At 37.5% G+C, this 22,206-nt stretch overlaps 1 protein-coding gene across 11 annotated transcripts in view; it reads left to right on the top strand.

Moving 5' to 3' along the window:
• LOC110212746 (colony stimulating factor 2 receptor subunit alpha) overlaps positions 1-22,206 on the top strand; it is a 70,362-nt gene that overhangs the window by 28,945 nt on the left and 19,211 nt on the right. For all 11 annotated transcript variants that reach the window (XM_078146305.1, XM_078146304.1, XM_020992770.2 and 8 more), the window contains 6 exons: positions 13,775-13,881; positions 16,722-16,858; positions 17,500-17,629; positions 17,739-17,865; positions 17,952-18,130; positions 20,526-20,659. In XM_078146305.1, coding sequence (XP_078002431.1) covers positions 13,794-13,881; positions 16,722-16,858; positions 17,500-17,629; positions 17,739-17,865; positions 17,952-18,130; positions 20,526-20,659 — 795 coding nt within the window. In that variant the 5' untranslated portion in view covers positions 13,775-13,793. The remainder of the gene's footprint in view (positions 1-13,774; positions 13,882-16,721; positions 16,859-17,499; positions 17,630-17,738; positions 17,866-17,951; positions 18,131-20,525; positions 20,660-22,206) is intronic.

The following is a 22,206-nucleotide window of genomic DNA, read 5'->3' as shown; positions in this document are numbered from 1 at the left end:
CTTCTAAGATCTCTTTCAACATTAACATTCTTCAAAGCTATATGAAAGGTTCTTTGAGCAAAACTTCTAACTATAAACTTGGTGTTTGTGAGGAGCTGGGAATGGAGAAATCAATGTCTCAATGCAAATAGACCATGGAGAGGAGGAAAAATGTGAAATGAAAAATTGATGGTCTGGATCAGGATATCAGTAGGAAATTACTATTCTGAAAATCTTCTCTAAGAAATAGAATCTGTTTCTGAAGTGGTTTGCTGGGTAGACAGGAAGCTTTCTTCTGTGTTTAAAGATATTTCTGATTGAAATGACATCACATGCCCTTTGATTTTGTGTTTCTAATTGTGGTGACGGATTAGGGCTGATAGATTCACACTCTTACCTGTCTCTCTTGAAATCAATAGTAAATGTCTGGAAGCTGATTAGCTGTAAAGCCAAGTGGTCTAGACAAGGGTTGAACCCAGGACTACAGCCCCACAAGCTTTTCTGACAATCTGAACCCTCCAACTCTGAGACAATTAATGGTAACTGTTTACTTGGCATAGTTACACTGAGTGATTCCTGTCAGACAATATTACTGTACCCAGAGCCACGATGTTGCTGTGGTCACCCAAAAATTCCTTTAGCATCCTTGGTCATGGGGTATAGAATGCACTGCTTTTGGTAGGGTTTCCTATATTGAAATGTCATTGGGAAGTTGTTGCAAATGGAGAACAATAAAGAGAACTGGGAGTGGGGAACAGAAAACTAAAGAAAAGGGAAAGAAAACTCAGGGAAACATGAAAAGTGAAAGAAGAAGAGAAAAAAAGGTGGTTAATGAAGGTGTGGGAGTTCAGAAAAAAAAGGATCATAAAAATAGCCTAGAAGGGAAGAGGAGGCAGAGACTAAGTAAAACATTTGTTAAAAAATTTTACCATCAAAGTAAAAAAATGCAAGTGTAATGGCTAGATAATAATTTGAGAAAATATGAAGGGGTTTTAGTGAACTGAAAGACCAATATGTGTCATAATAAACACTACAAACAAACAAAAAGCAATGGGTAGAAGATTCAGACACAAATTTAGGCTCAATAGATGGGAAAATAACCCAACAGCGAGCACAATGTGCAATGCTTTGCTACAGAAGGTGGGAATTGCATTGACTCACTGGTGTTCTTCAAATGAAATGACTATTTTTAATGGACATTGCAGTAAAGATTTCCAGTCAGGTATGGGATAGATGACCCCTGGGGTCCCTTCCGACTAAGAGACGCAACGATTTTGTATAAAACTGAGGACAGAGGAAGATCTATTTAAATTCTAGCATACAAAAGGTGATAGAATTGAGTCTACTTAAAAAGTTATTTCATACCAAATCGATGGCTCCAATTCTCTGCGGAATAGAAGTGTGGGCTGTAGATTACCACCTTGAGACTTCTCCAAAACTGGCTTCTTCACACACACACACACACACACACACACACACACACACTTTTTTTTACATTTATTCTCTGTGACCCTGGCAGTTCTGACAAAGGTATTTGTTGCTATACTCATTACAGCCTACGTTCATGTAGTTATTATAACTTCCACACTTTAAGGAGATGTAATTTCAGTTGTGTGGGTAGTCTCCAAAGTCAAAAAATCAGCCAGTCCACAAGCATTTATTAAGTGTTTACTACATACCAGGCATTGTACTAAGCACAAAAGGTGCAAATAGAAAAAGAAAATTAGTTCTTGACCTCATGAAATTTACATTCCTAATAAGGGAAGACAACACATAATTGGCAGCTGAAAAGGGTGTAGGTGGGGAAGGAGGGATATTGGAAAAAGAATCCAGAGACTTTTGAATCCTCCACCCCCAACAAAGCATACTGTAGCCCAGATGCCCCTCTCCAAAAGTCATCACCCTACAGACAAGCTAACGATGATGAGCTTCTACAACTCAGTCAAGGCCATTGCCATGGCTGATATATCCAGGGCCACTGAACCTCTTCTCAAAGCTTTTCTAGCTTGTGTAAGGATAGGAGCATAAAGCACTTTTTAGACTTTGATGGGAGCATCTGCCTGTTAGAGACAAGGTCACTGACTCTGCTACTGGTTTGGTCTCATTTTAGTCCCTTCACATGCAGACGCAGCCCATTAAAGTCTACCAAAGCTTCCATTCTTCCAGTATAGTTCTTGGAATCCCAGGCTCACCTCCAGACCACAATAATCCATTTCAGCAGGATGTGAGTGGATGTTATTGTAACATACATTCAAAAAGTAGAATATTCCCCTAAAAGTCACCTACAGTAATCATATGATGCTCAGCGACAGACCTGCAAGCCTAAAAGGCCTGAACAGATAATGTCAAGCTTATGCTAGTATTTTCAGCTGGCTTGAATTATTTCTCAAGAGGACCCAATCTCCACAATGAAATCTTGAAAAAAAACCTTCCAGTGTATGTCTACTACATTGACCATGCAAGATAACAGATTTTTTTTTCCCCAGGTAGTATAGATTAATTTACTCCCATAAATCACTTTACCTTTAAAATCTTACCTTTTTGATGAAAAGAATGTTGGGTTTTTTGAGCCAGAGGACCTAGATCTGAATCTCAACTCTTCACTTACTACCTCTGTGACTCTTGCCGTCACGTTCCTTAGCTATCTCTAAATCTGTGATCCTATGATTTTCCAAATTTGGACACTAGATCAATGGATCTATTTCATCAACATGAATACTACTTGAGCAGTTAAAATCTTACCCATACTTCCTCATTCTCTGTAACTTGTCCACATTCTCCCATAAATCATCCACAGAACAGCCAATCGATGTGCTTAAAGCCTTCCTCTCAAACTTGGGACAATATTTGGGCACTAATGAAGAATTCAAACTGTCTGTTATCCCCTACACTTAGCTAATCTCCTTTTTCAATCATACATTTCCTGGTTCCTGCTTTTTATATTGCTTCTTGGGCATCATTGGTAATATGCTACAATCTATTTACACCTACTATATGTTCCTCCATTACTCTTTGAGTCTCCTGTGATTATGATTTTTTTGGATGCTGTAATATTCCATGATGTAAAAGCATAACATCACTGGAAGGGGGGAATAATATTGATATCAAGAAGATAGATTTCTATTTTTGGGGAGCAGCTTGGGATCAGAAAAGGTACTGTCAATCTATGAAATACAATCCAGACTGCTCACTTCCTATTATTTAATTCTAGGGGCAGATCATTATGTATTATATTATTTCTCTAGGAAAATATGTGCTAATGCACTAGTTCATTCAGCTATGTGCCATATCTGATATAACTCAAATGAATGACAGAAATGTAGTTCCAGACAATACCCAGTTATTATCAATCCTTTAGCTCAGAGCCCGTGTTTGGGCACTGTCTAGCTAAAGGACATTCTATAGAATCACAGAATCTCAGAGTTAGAAGGCTTCTCAGAGGCCATCCAGTTCAATCTATATGTGAAGAAGAATTCTCTCTACAATATGGCTAATGAATGCTCATCTAGCCTTTGCTTAAAGCTTTATAGTAAGGAGGAACTTGCTCCTTCCCAAGGCAGCCCATTCTACTTTTTATGAACTCTAATTGTTTAAAGTTTTTTCCTGACATCAACACCAAAAGTACCTCTTTCCACTTTGCTTTAATCAATCAACAAACATTTATTAAGTTATTTGCTATGTTTCAGGCCTCTGTACCAAGCAGAATAAATTCAACTCCTTAGCCATTAGATGCTTGAAGACAGCCAATCTTTACCCATTTCCTTGAACTAATCCCCATGTGCCATGACCTTGAGACTTTTCACCAGCCTGGACTGCTTACCACCTTAATGATTTCCCTCGTGTGACTAAGAATTGAAATGTGTTCTAATAATGACAGAGTATAGCAAGCCCCACCACATGTCTCTCTTTATGCAGCCTAAGATAGCACTAGATTATTGCAGTTTTATCGAGGGCCATATCTCACTGTTAATTCTTTTTGAATACCAATGTGTTAAAATCCTTAGATCTTTCTCAAGTGAGATTGTGCTCCAGCTCTGTCTTGATGGAGGTCTTCCCTAATTTTGCTACTTCACTCCTACAGCCATGTTTGCATCCTTTCAAACTCTAAAACTATGATTCTATGATCTTATGCAGAATCTGTTACTGGATTTGATACTTCTTGTAATTTCCTCATTTACATAAGTTTTCATTTGTGTAAATTTCATAGCAAGTGAATGACTGTGCATTTAAGAAGAAAGGAAACTAGAAATGATCAGTCTTATGAAATGCATTAATGAATAACAAGTCAGGCTGACTAACATTCAATCGAATGCACATTTCTCTGAATCATAGATTAGAAGAGCAGGAAAGAACCAGTCATAGGAGCATAGATAGGACCTTAGAGGTCTCATGCTCCAATCCCCTCATTTTACAGATGATGAAATAGAGACCCATGAGGCTAAGTGAGTTATACAAGGTCATGGTGAAATTAGTGGCAAAGCTAGGATTCGAACCCAGAATGTTAGATGGCAAGTCTAGCATTCTTTCTGTACCCTACTACCTTCTTATGAGGAGTCAGAGATCTAGAGAGAGAAAGTGATGGCCAACAATTTTATTGAGAACTTGCTCTGAAATGTTCAGAACTGTGTAGGATACGTAGGGTTTGGGAATTATCCTCAGCAAACCTTCAAAACATTTCCAGAGAAATAAAACACATAACAATTAATCAACCAATCAACAAACATTTATTAAATGCTTCCTATGTGCCAAGCACTGTGTTAAGCTCTTGGGCATACAAAGAACAGTAAAAACTGTCCTTTCCCTTGAGGATCTTGCATTATAATGGAGGAAATGTCATGTAGATATACAGATACATGCAATATTCCTAAGGGCAGCTAAGTGAGGCAATGGGTAGAGTGCCAGGCCTGGAGTCAGGAAAATTCATCTTCATGAGTTCAAATCTGACCTCAGACAATTCCTAGCTGTATGACCTTGGAAAAATCTCTTAACCCTGTTTGCCTCAGTTTCCTCATCTGTAAAATGATCTGGAGAAAGAAATCGCAAACCACTCCAGTATGTCTGTCAAGAAAACTCCCAGATGGGTCACAAAGAGTCAGATACAACTGAAACAACTGAACAACAACAATATCCATGTAAAATTGGTCAAGGTAATCACACAAGGGAAAGCCACTACTTTCTGGGAGTAGAGGAAGCAGAGTAGGAGCAGGAAAAATCTCATGCACAAGTGACCAAGCTGAGTCTTGAAAGAATCCAGGTGTTCAAAAATGGAGGTTAAGGAAAGAGCATTGCAGGCATGGTGGACACCCAGTACAAAGACTCAGAAATAAGACTTAGGATATTTTGTGGGAGATCAGTATACCAGCTAGGTGACACAGTGGATAGTGGATCTGGAGTAAGAGAAAACTTAATTCAAATTTAGCCTTAGGGGCAGCTAGGTGGCACATCGGATAGAGCACTGGTCCTGGAATCAGGATGACCTGAGTTCAAATTCAACCTCAGACACTTGACACTTAACTTCCTGTATGACCCTGGGCAAGTCACTTAACCCCAATTGCCTTGCAAAAACAAACGAACAAACAAATTTAGCCTGAGACATTTACTAGCTTTATGACCCCAGGCAAGTCAGACTTTATCCCTCCCTGTTTCCTTATCTGTAAAATGAAAAAATAGAACCTACTTCCCAGAGCTTTTATGAGGATGAAGTGAGTTAATATTTGTAAAGCATTCTGCAAAAAAACAAAAAGCAGTATATAGGTATTAGCTACTTGGAGGGGAGAGGTGTTAGAAGACTACAAAGACAGAAATGGACTAGAACACAGAACTGCAAATGACAGAAGAGTTTTTCTTTGATATTAGTCATAATAAGAAGCCACTAGATTTTATTATTTTATTTATTACTTATAATATATAAATTTTCTTGTTTATTATTTATAATATATATTATTATTTATAAGGCAGTGACATGGTCAGATCCATGCTTTAGGAAAACCGCTGGCAGCTGTTCAGAGGAGGAAGTGGAGTGAGGAAAACTAGAATCAGGAAGACCAATTAAGAAGCTATGGTAATAGTCCATAATAAGGACTCAAATTCAGGGTCTGTGAGTAGGAAAAAGAAGATATTTCCAATACGTGCTGTGGAAGGAGAATCAACAAGGCTTGGCAACTAATTGGATATGTAGGATGAAGAAGAGTGAGAAATGGAGGCTGACATAGGTTGATAGCCTGTAAGATTGGGAGAATAGTGGTACTCTAGGAAAAGAGAAAAATTGAAAAAAAAAAGTAACACTTGAAGACAAAAGATAATGAGTTCTGTTTGGGGCAGGTTGAGTTTGAGAAGCCTACAGGACATCCATTTCAAAAAGTCCAATAGGCAAGTATAACCAACATCACAAAGCATATTGAACTGAAATCTCTTCTTGGGACATTAAAAACCTTTCACAGTCTGGGCTTGACTTATCATCTCAGTTTTATTGGCATGATGGCAAGCAGAGTAGGAATAGGAAAAGTCTCTTGCATCAGTGACATAAGCTGAGTCATGAAAGAATCCAGGGGTTCTAAAAATGGAGGTAAAGAAAGAGCATTGCAGGCATGGGGGTCACCCAGTGCAAAGACTCAGGAATAAAATTTGGGACATTTTGTGTGGGATCAGTTTGTTTGATTGTTTGGCAGCTAGGTGGCACAGTGAAGAGTGGTTCAAAAGCAGGTCACATCAGCTAGGGAAAGTGCAGAACATAGAAAACAGAAAGATCAGAGCAGCAATGGGTTAGTCAGATCAAGCATGCCTGCTCCATAAGAAAGGCTTGAGGATTATATGCATTGTATGGTACCATCCAGCAGAAGTTTTACTGTCATGTTAATCTTGCATTTATATATACCTTAAGATTTATGAGGAGCTTTCCTTATAATGATCCTATTAAGAATATGAGTACTGTTGACATTACTTTACAAATAAGGAAACTGAGATTCAGAGAAAGTGAAAGTTTTGTCTAAAGTCTCAAACCTAGTAAATGGTAATGTGGTTAGAATTCAAATTCAAGGTCTTCTGACTCCAACATTTTGCTCTTTCCATTATACCAAGGGTTAGCAAACTATTATTCGTGGGATAACTCACCACCTTTTCTTTTTGCATGACCAGTGAACTGAGAATACTTTTTATACTTTTAAATACAATATTTAAAATACAATATTTGATACAATATTTTAAAATGCAAAAACAATTCTTAGCATCCTGGTCATGCAAATAGATGATGGACAGGATTTGGTCCTCCACCCACCCCATACTATCAATCAATCAAGAAACATTTATTAAGCGCCTACTATATACCAGACTCTGTCCTGAGATGGGAGACGCTAGGTGGTGCAATAGATAGAGTACCAGGCCTGGAGTCAGGAAAACTCATCTTCAAGAGTTCAAATCTGGCCTCAGACACTTAGTAGCTGTGTGATCCTGGGCAAGTCAATTAATCCTGTTTGCTTCAGTTTCCTCATCTGTAAAATGAGCTGGAGAAAGAAATTTTCTCTGCCAAGAAAACCCCAAATGGGGTCATATAGAATGAGATATAATTGAAGTGACTGAATGACAAAAAATGTACCAGGCACTGTGCTAAGTGTTGGAGATACAAAAGAGGGAAAAGTCAGTATCTGCCCTCAAGGAGCTCACAATCCAATGGAGGAAACAATAAACAAATATATTCAAACAAAACATATATAAGATAAACAGGAAATAATTAACAGAGGGAAAGCCCTAGAATTAAAAGGGGTTGGGCAAAGATTTCCTGTAGAAGATGGGATTGTAGTTGGGACTTAAAGGAAATCAGAGAAGTCAGTAGACAGAGATGAGGAACAGCCAGAGAAAATGTCCAGAGTCAAGAGATGGAGTATCATGTTCATGGAATAGTCAGAAGGCCAATGCCATTGTATCATAGTACATGTCCAGGAATAAGATATAAGAAAACTGAAAAGGTGGCAGGACATCTATTTCAAAAAGTCCAATAGGCAGGTGCAATTAACATTACAAAGCAAATTGAACTGAAATCTCTTCTTGGGACATTAAAAACCTTTCACAGTCTGGCCTTGACTTATTTTCTCAGTTTTATTGGCATGATGTCAAGCAGAGTAGGAATAAGATGGGGATTAGGTTATGGAAGGTTTTGAATGCTGAACAGAGTATTTAGTATTTGATCCTGAAAGCAATAGGATGCAACTGGAGTTTATAAAGTAGGAGGGAATAAGAGGGTGGTGACATAGACCTGTGCTTTAGGAAAATCACTTTAGTGGTTGAATGGAGGTTAAATTGAAGTAGAGAGAGACTTGAATCAGGCAGATCCACCAGCAAGATATTGTAATAATTCAAGCATGAGGTGATGAGGGCCTGCCCCTAGGATAGAGGCAATGTCAGAGGAAAGAAGGGGGTGTATTGGAGAGATGTTGCAAAGGTGAAATCAACATGCCTTGATAACAAGTTGAATATTTGGAGTCAGAAATAGTGAGGAGTTGAGGATGACTCTTAGGTTGTGAGTGTAGGGGACTGGGAAAGTGGTGATGCCTTCTGTAAGTAAGAAGGAAAGTAGGAAGGTTAGGGGGAAAGATAATGAATTCTGTTTTAGACATGTTGAGTCTACCCTCATGAACTACGCTATAATATGACTTGGTTTGTGACAGACATGTAAATGACATTTAAAATCTTTACTTATAAAAAGTAATACTTTAAAGTATCTCCCATTGTACCTTTCCTCCATTTGTATACTAGATGGCTGCCTACTATGCCTTTTCTTGGTTCCAGATCTAGTTCAAATAAGCAAACAGAAATCAAGATGATAAAAAGGCAACCTTGAGAACAGTGAAAATAACACCTACAATAATAACAAGTTACCAGGTATAGTTCAGAGAAATAGTATGGGATAGTTCATAGAGAATTAGGCCTTGAAGTCAGGAAGACCTGGTTTTAAGTCCCATCTCTAACAAAATATTGGTTACATGACCCCGAGCAAGTCACTTAACCTCTAAACGCCTCAGAATATCTGCCCTGGTAGGGAAAGTTTCATCACTTGGCATTCCCTGTACCAATAAGATTACAGGAAAGGAAGGAAAGAAAGAAAGAAGGAAGGAAGGAAGAAAGGAAGGGAGGGAAGGAGGAAAGAAAGGAGGGAAGAAGGAAGAGAGGAAGGAAGAAAGAAAGAGGGAAAGAGGAAAGAAGGAAGGAAGGAAGGAAGGAAAGAAGGAAAAAGAGAAAGAGAAAGAAAGAGGAAGGAAAGAAAGAAGGAAAGAAAAGAAAGAAAAAGAGAGAGAAAGAAAGAGAGAGAGAGAGAGAGAGAGAGAGAGAGAGAGAGAGAGAGAGAGAGAGAGAAATCAAACAGGAATAAAATCCAAAAAAGTCAGTAACAGGGAGGTCTGCTGGAATTGAAAGGATAGAGCAAGATGAGTGATTAAAGTTTCAAGGAAAAGTTAGTACCCTAGATATTCACAACATCTCAAAGAGATGAGACAAGGCAAGTAGAATAGACAGAGTGATCAGCATCAAGGAAAGGCCACTGGCATGGAGTTTGATGTTCTAGCCTCAGCTGATTTTATGCTGTTCAGCGTAATGATTCCAATCTTAAGTGAGCCTGGCCTAGAAATCTGCAGATGATTCTAAAGGACAAAAGCTGCCTGGTAGTAAGTAGGAGCAATCAACAGACATTAGATGATTCTCAATTCTTATCTCCCATTACTCTTCTAGATCCCTACTTCCCATTAACTCTCTTCCAAAAACCCTCATCGCAACCCAGGCTGTTCTACTACTTGTCCCCCAAACACATATTGTATATTCCTGCTTCCGTGTCTTTGCTCACACCATTATTCTCATCCTCTCCCTTCTTCTCCACTGATCTACATTCTACCAGTTCAAAACCACAGCCGCTTTCACGACCTAGGCATTGATGCATTCATCTCAGTTCCTAAAAAGGCAGTTCTACCTAGCAGCTTCCTATGAACAGCAGTAAATGGATAAGGCATCCTCCTAACTCTGCATTCATTCTCCCTCTTCCCCTTCCTTTTTTTCCCAGGCTTCCTCTTCCATCTCTCCTACCTCAGCCTTCTTTTTTCTTTAATTTTATTTTTAATTTATGGAATAAAACAAGCATTTCCATAACATAGTGCCAAAAAAAGATTTCGCATGAAACTGCTAATCTACTATACACAACTTACTATTCCTTTCAAATATACAACAAAATTATCATGTAAAGTTCTTTTTTTCTTCCTTCTCCCTCCCCCAGATGGCCATTGGACACAAATTTCATATATATATGTGTGTGTGTGTGTGTGTGTGTGTGTGTGTGTGTGTGTGTGTGTATGTATAAATACACATATATATATATACATACATATGTAAATTAATCTATACATACTTCTATTTCTCAGTTCTTTCTCTGGATGCAGATAGCATCTTTCTTCTTATGTCCTTTATAGTTAATTTGGGTATTTATAATAGCCAAAATAATTTTTTTGCTCAAGGTCATTCTTTTTTTGTTTTGTTTTGTCTTTTATTTTTATTTTTTTAATTAATTTATTTCATTTTAGTTTTCAACATTCATTTTTATAGGATTTTGAGTTCTAAATTTTCTATGCCTCCCTACCCTCTCCCTCCTCTCTTTCCCCCTCCCCAAGACAGCATGCAATCTGATATAGGCTATACATGCATAATAATATTAAACACATGTCTGCATTAGTCATATTGTGAAAGAAAAATCAGAACAAAAGGGGAAAACCACAAGAGAGAAAATAAAAACAAAAAAAGAGAGCAAAGAGTATGCTTTGATCTGTGTTCAGACTCCAAAATTTTTTCTCTGGATGTGGATAGGATTTTTCATCATGAGTCTTTTGGAAACTGCCTTAGATCATTGCATTGCTGAGAAGAGCTAAGTGTATCAAAGTCGGTCATTGCACAATGTTGCTGTGTACAATGTTCTCCTGGTTCTGCTCACTTCACTCAATATCAGTTCATGCAAGTCTTTCCATATTTTTTCTGAAATCTGCCTACTCATCATCTCTTATGGAACAATAGCATTCCATTACATTCATATACCACAACTTGTTCAGCCATTCCCTCAATTGATGGTCATCCCTGCAATTTCCAGTTATTTGCCAGCACAAAGAAAGCTGCTATAAACATTTTGGAACATACAGATTCTTTTCCTTTTTCTCTAGCTATCTTCAGAAATAGACCCAGTAGTGGTATTGTTAGGTCAAAGGGTATAGGCAGTTTAATAACTCTTTTGGAGTAATTCCAGATTGCTCTCCAAAATGGTTGGATCAGTCCACAATTCCACCATCAATGAATTAATGTCTCAGTTTTTCTACATCCCCTCCAATATTTGTCACTCTCCCCTTCTATCATTTTAGCCAATCTGGTAGGTATAAAATGGTATCTCAAGGTTGCTTTAATTTGCACTTCTTTAATCAATAGATTGAGAGCATTTAAAAAAATGAAAAGCAATCCAAGAAAATAATGAAAAGAAAGTTTACTAGTTAGAAAAGAAGATACAAAATCTTAAGGAAGTTAGCTTCTTGAAAACTAGAATTGAGCAAGTGGAATTTAATGATGTTATAACACACCAAGATATAATAAAACTAGAAAAATAGAAAAGAATCTGAAACATCTCATTAGAAAAACAACTGATCAAGGAGAATAGATCAAGGAGAAATAATATAAAAATTGTTGGCCTACCTGAAAGTTATGATCAAAAAAATAATCTGGATATAATATTACAAGAAATTGTTAAGGAAAATTGCCTGAAGTTCTAGAAGAAGGTAAAATAGAAATAGAATGAATCAACTCATCCCACCTGAAAGAGATCCTAGGAAGAAAACTTGCAGGAATGTCATCTCCAAGTTCCAAAATTCCCAAGTTAAAGAGAAACTATTACAAGTAACAACAACAACAAAAATTTAAATACTGCAGAAAAATAATCAGGATTTCACAAGACCTAGAAGCTTCTATCCTAAAAGACTGTAGGTCTTGGAACATTATATTTCAAAGAGCAAAGAAGCTGGGGTTGCATCCAAGAATAATTTACCCAGCAAAGTTGAGTGTAATCCTGAATTTTTTTAAAAAATGGACATCTCATGAACTGAAAGACTTTCAGGTATTTGTAACAAAAAGACCTGAATTCAAGGGCAGCTAGGTGGTGCAGTGGAGAGAGTACCAGACTGAAGTCGGACCTGAGTTCAGATCTGGCCTCAGACCAAACACTTGACACTTACTAGCTGTGTGACCCTGGGAAAGTCACTTAACCCCAATTGACTAAAAAAAAAAAAGACCTGAATTCAATGGAAAATTTGATATAAAAGATCCAGAAGACATACAAGGAAATCATTAAAGAATAATTATAATGCATGATTAAAGTCAAACCATTTACTTATGATACATGAAAATATTATTAGTAATAAGTATTAATTATTATTATTAGCAATAGTATTCTTAAAACTTTTATCATTACTAAAGTAGTTTGAAAGAAATGCTGTGGCTGAGCTGTGTATTTTTGGGGCGATTCTAAAAGACAAAATTGGGTAGGAAAAGGAAAAACAGAACAATTATCTCATAAATATGGGGCACAAAAAGAAGAACTAATAGACAGAAAACAGATGAGGGTGAGGGGCTGGTAATATTGGAACCTTACTCTCATTTGAGTTTAAGATGAAACAAAGTGTATATCTACTTGAGCCTTCTTGTACCTCATCCCTCAGTTTCCTTGTAAGAATTCTTTTGTAGCTCCCACAAATGTAGGGGCAGTTACTGCCCCTGTTTTACATTTATTAAGAGCTGAAAGAAATGGAATAGACAGTAAATGTTTTTAGAATTCTGAAAAAAGAGATATTAGTATGCACTATGCTAGTCAGGGAAGACTTCATTCATGGAGATAAAAGAAATGGAAATGGACCATCTATCTTTAGTCCTGGTCTTTGGGTTGGTGACCTTGACTCATAAACAACCTGTTGTTATACTATCTGGGAAAGGTGTCCCCACAACTAAATTCTGACTGGGTCTATGTGAGAACCTTCAGCTACAATGGAAATGTACTATGGCTTGTCTTCATGACATAACAGCAAGAACACTTTTTTTTTATCAGAATCCAGTTTTGTTTTCATGAAAACCTAACCTATGATACAACTGGAAATCCTTCTCAATTATCAATATGAAATGAGAAAATATTCAGATTCTTTTTCCCGTCTGTCAGAGTTGGATCAACCAAGTATTCAGTGTTGTCTTCCATCATAATACCTGGTTAGTGAGACTGGCATTTTCAAGCTATGGAAAACGAGTGAAGAGAACACAGCTGTTGTTTAGTCATTTCTGTTGTGTCCAACTGTTCATGACACCTTTGAGGGGTTTTATTGACAGAGATCCTGGAGTGTTTGCCATTTCTTTTGCTAGCTCATTTTATAGATGAAGAAACTAAGGAAAACGGAGTTAAGTGACTTGCCCGATGTCTTACAGCTAGTAAGTATCTGAGGCCAGATTTGGTGAGTCTTGAAGATGAGTCTTTCTGACTTCAGCCCAGCACTCTACCCACTGTGACACCTAGCTGCCTATGAAAAGAAGACTAGTTCACCACAAAATAAATGGAGTCGTTTCTCACAATGAAGACCAATGCTGGGTTTGGGGGCATGTGATCCTTAACTCTTTGTAGGGACTCACTCAAAGTTATCCTGAATTGCCTGTCTGGGGAATGTCCCCAGTACTTCTCATGGCTAGAAACGTAAGGGAGAAGATTTTCTAAAATCTCAGGGTATGCTGACAACTATTTCTTCTCTTCCAGTTCCCCAGGTCTACTCCTAATGGCCTACTCCTTGGCTGATCTTGTGGCCTTTATTTGGATATCAATATTATTGACCTCAGCATGCTGCCTGACACAGGAACAAGAGGGTGAGCACAGGATTATGATTAAGTGACTTTAGTCGAGTGTTCCTAGGGACATTAGTAAAGATCTGTGCAGTTTTCTTTATTTTCTTTAATTGTATTTATTTGATACTGTGTGCCCGTATCTATCTCAGCCAGGCTCATAAATTGGATGCCACTCATAAAACTAATTCCAATAATGATTTTTGTGTAAATGGTTTAACCTCTAGTTTTTCTAACCTGAGCCAGTTTTCCTCTCCTTAAGGCAGCCCTGTGGCTTTCTTCTCTAGGATGCTCACCATATTGGTTCTAGGCTTAGTGAGGACACCTGAGCAACTTAGCCCATGGCAGCTCAGAATTTCCAAGCTCAAACACTCCATCAGTCTTCCCAGCAGCAAGGGCTATAAATATATACCACCATGCCTAGCTGAGCACAGTTCCATTTTATTAAATTGCCTTTAACTGGCTTCACTTATTTGCTACATATATTTCAGCAAAGACATCTAGTGTGACTTATGGCATCGTAGCAACCTTACAAGTGAGATGCGCTTAATTGGGAAGCCCTATGTGGATTCTCCATCTGACACTGTAAGCAGTAGGTTAAATTCATAGCCTGTCTCTTAGAGCTTCTAACCTAAGAGAGATCCATAAAGCAGCCATGAATGAGGTCAATAATTGTGTGATTGCTGAACAAATGCCTACTTTTAATAAATAGATCACAATTACATTATGTAGAAAGAATACTTCAAGTATTTTTTTTAGTATGGTGGAAAAGAGGATAAATTTGGGAAATTAGACAAAGAATATCTTCTATATTCATAGCAATTTGTACTTATTAAAATGTCTTTTCTAATTTTGACCTTGGAGGAAGACTGCTAGATAAATAGACCAGATGTCAGTGTATCTATTTGGAAACACATAGAATTTAAGTAAATTTTTTCACACAGTGTCAGCCTTAGGATAAAACCACAAAAACCCAGTGGTTTTTATACATCACATTTATAAGTCAAAGAAGAGGGGGAAACCCCACAACCTCTTCTTTAAATTAGTTATGAAAGGTGGGATATCAAGAATCCCCTAAAGACAAAAAAAAAAAGGAGCTAGGTGAGCTAGGATGGGGAAGCTGTTTGGGGTATAGGATCTGGCTTGAACAAAGGCTAAGGAGCAGAACTGACATGATCAGCTGAAGGTAGAGGCCAGTAAGTTCGTTAGAGAGCAACAAACCAAAATTGAAGACAAATAATAATAACAGCTAACATTTATATAGCGCTTATTATCTATTAATAGTGTACTGTTGTATACTTTGCAATTATTTCATTTGAGCCTAACAACAGCCCTTCAAGGTAGATGCTATTATTATCATCACTTTACAGATGAGGAAACTGAGGCAGGGGGGTAAGTGACTTGCCCAGAGTCTCACAGTGTCTGAGGCCAGATTTGAACTCAGGTCTTCCTGACTCCAAGCCTAGTGCTTTATCCACTGAGCCACCTAGCTGCCCAGCTAATGGGAGATAAGTCAAGTAATACTGTCTATTATAGCCTAACAAAAATTTTGGAAGATGCAGATCTGTTGACCCATTGAAAACCACTATGAAAAGCTATTAATCAGAGGGTGTGACCACTTAAATAGAAGAGACCAGAGGAGAAGTAAATTTCAGAGGAAACATTTAGAACAAGGAAAAGAATAGTGTATTTGTAGTTGGTAGAACTGGATTCAAATCTTGGTTCTTTCATTTACTTCTTGTGCAAATTTAGGCAAGCCACATTAACTTTCTGGGACTCAGTTTCCTCATCTGTAACATGAAAAGGTTGGATTAGCTAACCTCTAAGGTGCCTCTAAATTCATGATTTTATAATGTTTGATAGGAACATAACGTAGCCTGTAGTTCCATAAAGAATCAGTTGTGAAAGCCTAGAGGAGCTGTCTGTGATAGAGAAAGGGAAGCATGTTTTACAGAAGATGGTGGCAAGTATTAACATGAAAAAAAAAATGAGGACAAAGAAGAGTTAATTTAGGCCACAAAGATTTTTTTTTTGCTTGAGGGTGTTCATAAAGTAGGTGGTGTTGCCAACTCTAATAGGAACATTGGGTAATGGGGGAAGGGTATAGATGAAAGAGAACTTTTATTTTGCCACATGATATTTGAAATGCTGCCCAGTTAGAGAAATCATTTAAATATAGCCTTTTCATGAGCTCGACTGAGCATAGCAACTGGGTATATGTATTGGGTGGAAAGGATGTGAGCATACCTAAATCTTACCAGAAGCAATGGTACAACGGGTTCATACTCCAGAAACTGGGAAATTAGTTAATGAGGAGTATCTGAAGGATATGGTCAATGTATGTGATCAAAAGAGTGAATTACATTGTGGAACCTCCCCTGGAAGCCAAAGTTAGAGAGGACTTTGAGATCAAATTGGTTAATAACATTAAAAGCTCAGCAAAGTTAAGCAGATTTGGAATTATGAAGGACTCCTTTTAATTTTAGCCATGTGGAAGTCACTGAAGATTTTGAAAGATACATACAGTGGAAAGGATAGAAGTCAGATTGGAGGAAAGCTAAGGGAGTGAGGAACTGGAATACTGAGAGAATGAGAGATGCTTCCCAAACTTGTAGTTGAAGAGGAGCTCATGCAATGCTACATCCGATTTTTGAGAATCAGTGAAATTGGGGTATATTTTGATCTTGGGGTAAAGAATGAAAAGTGGAGGATGAAGGAGAAAGTAATTTTAGAGAGGGAGTGAGGACTTTTGGGGAAGTAGGAGAGAATGAGATCCTAGGGCAAAGGTTAAAAAAAATTCATGAATGAAGAGGAGAAAAGAGGTGAACTTGTGACCTAAAACCTCATTGAACAATCCTTTGAAGAACTTGCAGCCAAAGTACCAGGCCTGTCAGTCACAACTCCAAAAAAAGATCTGAGGAAAATGGAGTTAACCTGGCACAACAGTGACAATACCACGACGCCCACCGATGTAAAGAAAACACACAATTCGCCAGTGATGGTAAGCAAGACTTCATGTCTATTTCCCTTTTTCATCGGTCTCATCCAATGGAAAAATGGGTGCTTGTGATACCTGTTGTTGTTGTGTTGTTGTTGTTGTTGCTGTTGTTCAGTTGTGTCCAACTCTTCATGACCCCAAGGACATAGTTTTCTTGGCAAAGATACCAGAGTGGCTTGCCATTTCTTTCTCCGGTGTGTCGTATTTTACAAATGAGGAACTGAGGCAAATTAGGGTTAAGTGAATTGCCCAGGTGCACACAACAGGTAGTAAGTATCCAAGCCTGGGTCTGAACTAGGATTTTCCTGGCTCCAGGGCCAGTGTTTTATTCAATGCGTCACCCATCCGGCCCTTTGATACAAGATATTAGAATAAAGCTATTAAAAGGGGGCTTCTATAGTTAACAGGACCTTTTCAGACATGTATAACCTACTCTCCTTGGTTTCATCATCAGCCACTCAGAAATCTGACATGTCTTTGAGAAAAATATATCTTTAACCAAGTTTCATAACATGATTTACTCATAGCAAGATACAACTTAAACAAGGCAAAATAATGCTTAGGAATAGGGAAAAGCTCCATTCCTTGATTCTACTAATGGTTACTATAAATGTACTGTTTTCATTTTTGTTTTTGTTTTTCAGGACAAGAACTATATCAAGAAATTTTGCTGTGGCTTCTCTAATTGTAATTTGAGTCATGAAGATATGTTTATATATTCTCAGACTATACATCAGAACACATCCAAAAAAGAATTCATTTTTAATGACACTGGTAAGAAATCTTGAGTTTTAATTCCTTGCTTTCGTTTCCCATCAAGAATCAGTATCAGATCTTATTTTAACTTCAAAATGCATTTTGTGTTCTTTCTGTATCTACCCAGGAGAAGATACAGCTGCAAAAAACTTCTCCTGTTATATTTACAAAGTTTATTTCATGAATTGCACTTGGACAGTAGGCAGAGCAGCTCCAAATGATGTGCAATATTACCTTTATTCACAGAATGCCAAGTAAGTTTTAAGTGGAGATGAAAGTCATTAGAATTATGTTGCAAGGTATTATATCCTACTAATCTGAAGTATTTGATCTATTGCAGGAAAGTAAAAGAAAAAGAATGTACTAGTTACATAAAAGATTCCCAGAAGAGGCATGTTGGATGTCACTTTGACAAACTTGATGGATTCGTAGGCAAAGGTTACTTCCTTGTAACTGGTACCAGCAAAAGAAGAAAAATCAAAAATTTTTGTTCTAAGACAATTTCACTACTTTCAATAGGTGAAAAGCAAATTATATGACTTTACCTATGCATTAACAGTCAAAAGATATGTTCATATTGATAATATATTGAATGACTTAAACATGTAGGATTCCTCAAATGACAACCCATTTTTTGGCCAAGGAAATACAGGACTTCATTTCAGCTTGGCAAAAATGCAGCTATGGAATCTTCCTGTGCAATTGATTTTCTCTCATCCCATATATCCAATCATTTGCCAAGCTTTGTCAATTCTAACTCCATAACATATCTCCAATCTCTCCCTGTCTCTTTACTCACACAACCACTGCTCTGATTCAGTCTCATTACCTCCTACCTAGACTATGCCAACCGAGTCCTAGTTAGGCTTTCTGTCTTATGTCTATCTCTTCTTCAAGCCAGGCTCCATACATTTACCATGTGATTTTCTTAAAGCATGGGTGTGACTATTCCACTCTCCTGATCAATAAATGCCAGTGGCTCCCTACTGACTGATGACTTGGGTATCTGAACTCCAAGGACAAATGGGAGATATTCTGGTACCAATTCCTTTCACAAGGCTTGCCATAGTTGGCACTGCTGTCAGAGCCTAGCCTTTATTCCGTCTATAATCCCTGGATGCTACCACTATTTTCTAACGTTAGGGAAGGTTGAAACAATTGATTAGGCAATCAAACCATCAACAAGTGTTTATTTAGAACTTCTTATATACCAGGAACTATGTTAACTGCTGAGGATATAAAAACAAAAATGAAATGATCCTGATCTCAAGGAACTAACATTCTCTTCGGAGAAACAACATGAATGCGTATAAGCATATGCAAAATATGTGAAAAGCAAATACGAGGTAATTTGGAGATAATGGCACCTGCCCCAGGGGGGAGAAGTGGGTCAGGAAAGGTTTAATGTAGGAAGTAGCATTTGGACTAAACTTTGAAGGAAGCTAGGAATTCTAAGAGCTAGAGGGAAGAATATTCCAGAGTATATTCCAGAGCTTGGGGAAAACCTGTGCACAAAAATGGGAGATGGAATTCTATGTGTGAGAAAGAAGCAAGAAAACCAATCTGACTGAACCATTGAGTATAGGAAGGCAATAATAAATAATAAACCTAGCAAAATATGTTGGAATCACACTGTGAAGAACTTTAAGTGTCATACAGAAGACTTTGCATTTGATCCTCAGAATCAATAAGGAACCACTGGAGTGTATTAAGCAGGAGAGTGGCATGATCATAACCATACTTTAAGAAATCCACATGGTAGATGCATGGTGACTGGAGTGAAGAGGGGAAAAACTTAAGGCAGAAAGTCCAATTAGGACACTGTTGTAATAGTCCAGAAAATGGTATCGAAACCCTGAATTACAGTAGTAGCCATATGAAAAACAGGGACAAATTTCAGATCTGTTGTGGAGTTAGAATTGACAAAATTAAACAAATGATTGGATATGTGGGATAAGAATAGGTGAGTTGCACAGGAAGATGACATGGTTGCAAACATGTGAGACTGGAAGAATGGTTGTATCCTTGAAAGAAATAATAAAGTTTTTAATAGATGTATATTTTGAGGGAAAGATGAGTTCTGTTTGATTTTGAGAGTTCACAATACCCAAGTAATAGTTTTTGATGTAGGACTAGCGCTCTGGAGAGAGACCAGGACTTAATATATAGATCTTGGAGTCATTTATGTAAAGTTAATAGTTGAACATAAGGCAGTGGATGAAGCTACTAAAAGAGGAGAGAGAGAGAGAGAGAGAGAGAGAGAGAGAGAGAGAGAGAGAGAGAGAGAGAGACAGAGAGACAGAGAGACAGAGAGAGAGAGAGAGACAGAGAGATGTCGAGATGTCCCAGGACAAAACCATGGAGTATATCTACAGGGAGGTGAAACATGATGGAAAATGTTCCAGTAAGCAGTGTCATGAAAACCCAGAGAGGAAAGAATATCCAGGAATAGAGTGTGATTACATCTCAAATGTTGGAAAGAGTCCAAGAAGGATGAGGATTGAAAAGGAATTGGTGAATAGTAATTGTATGAATAAAGAGAAAGAAGGGAAGGGGGGCAGGCAGAAAGAAGGAAGGAAGGAAGGAAGGAAGGAAGGAAAGGGAGGGAGGGAGGGAGGAGGGGGGAGGGAGGAGGAAAGAATGGAAGAAGAGAGGAAAGAAGGATTGTTGTCAGACTTTAACAGGTAGCTGGAATTAACATGACACATTCATTCATCAAACATTTACTGAAAAACCACTATGTGTAAGGCATTGTCTAGGTGCTAAGGGAAGTACAAGGATGAATCCCATTCACAAGCTTCTCACAATTGAATATGGTAGTCTAGTCAGGCTTATCAAGTGGTAAAAGCAGCAAGGAAAAGATTTTAGGGGAACTTTTCTGATTTGTATTTTATCTTGGAATTTTGGGTTGCAGAAATTTGGGTTGCACCATCTAATATCACTGTGAACTGCTCCAAGTCAAATTGTCTCATACAGTGGCAGAAACCGGAAACAAGAGATCATATTGGTCACTCTGAGTTTAAATACCAGCTCTACATACAAAAACAGGTAAGTATGAGATGCTTTGAAATGTTTCTTTGTTTATGCCATTTTTCACTTGTGACTCCATGTAAATGTGCACTGATGGTCTGAAGGAAATCCATGCTATTTTCATAGCACTGCTTTGGCAACAACCTTGAATGCTGGGGCAAACCTGGCTGGTTATAGGGAAAGGCCAGAAGCCTTGTTGACCAACATAACAAACTGACTGAGAGCTGCCTAAGATAATGTTAGCTGTGGATGCAGTGACATGAACAATGTTTCACCCATTTTTGAGGAGATTCTCTGAAGGAGAGAGAGAAAAGGGTTTGTTTTTTATTTTGGTTTTGGTTTATTTGTTGCTTTGCCTCATGGGACCCAGAAGACTTTGATTTAACTCTAGAATTAAAAAGGACAAATCATGTTATTTTGACTATTACAAATATCTAAATTAACTACAAAGGACATATGAAGGAAGACATTATCTGCATCCAGAGAAAGAACTGATAAATAGAAGTATGTATAGAATTATTTTACACATATATACATATTTGTGTCTAATGGTAGCCATCTCTAGGGTGGAGGGGGGGAGGAAAAAAGGGGGTAAAAAGAAATTTACATGATAATTCTATTATGTATTTAAATGGAATAACAAGTTATGCAAAATAGATTTGCTGTTTCTACAAAACAGATTTGCAATCATTTTTATTATACTATGTTATGGAAATGTTTGTTTTATCTCATGAAATAAAAATAAGAAATAAAATAAATAATATATGAAATAAATAATAAAAATATTAAAAATAAAATTAAAAACAACAGCTATCAATTCACACATGTTTCTGGCTTCATGGACATTCTTATGGGAGGAGGAGGACAGGATGATGTACTAAAGCCAGTTACCAACTAGCAATAGGTAGATGGCTTTTGTCATGCAAAAGTATCCCAGGGAAAGAGGCAAAGTCTTTATGAATTCAATTAAATATTCAACTTTGGAAGAAAGAGAAAAGGAGAGAGAGAAAGAAAGAAAGAAAGAAAGAAAGAAAGAAAGAAAGAAAGAAAGAAAGAAAGAAAGAAAGAAAGAAAGAAAAAGAGAAAGAGAGAAAGAGAGAAAGAGAGAGAGAGAGAGAGAGAGAGAGAGAGAGAGAAAGAGAGAAAGAAAGAAAGAAAGAAAGAAAGAAAGAAAGAAAGAAAGAAAGAAAGAAAGAAAGAAAGAGAAAGAAAGAAAGAAAGAAAGAAAGAAAGAAAGAAAGAAAGAAAGAAAGAAAGAAAGAAAAGAAAAAGAAAAGCTAGTCCCAAATGCCACTGAGGGTAACTCCACGTGCTGGAGAAGCAGCCTCTTTTATTTCTAGCCTGTCTCCTTTGCAGGAGCTCTCTTGTTACCCAATTGGAAGAAGGCTGCACCATGTGAACCCGCTGTTTCTTATTCTTTCGGCTTTTGCCATAAGCTATAATTATGCTATGTTTCAAGTAGACCCACATGTTTCTTTTGAAGATGGAAACCAGAAAACAAGTTAGGTCATAGGTAGTTTTAAGACTTGCTTCATAAGGTTACTAAAAGGATTAAATATAATTCA

This window comes from Phascolarctos cinereus, unplaced genomic scaffold (assembly GCF_003287225.1).
Source record: "Phascolarctos cinereus isolate Bilbo 61053 unplaced genomic scaffold, phaCin_HiC Scaffold_726;HRSCAF=1367, whole genome shotgun sequence".
Taxonomy (NCBI): domain Eukaryota; kingdom Metazoa; phylum Chordata; class Mammalia; order Diprotodontia; family Phascolarctidae; genus Phascolarctos; species Phascolarctos cinereus.
Note: the sequence above shows the minus strand (reverse complement) of the source record. Positions and strands in the feature narration are given on the sequence as shown.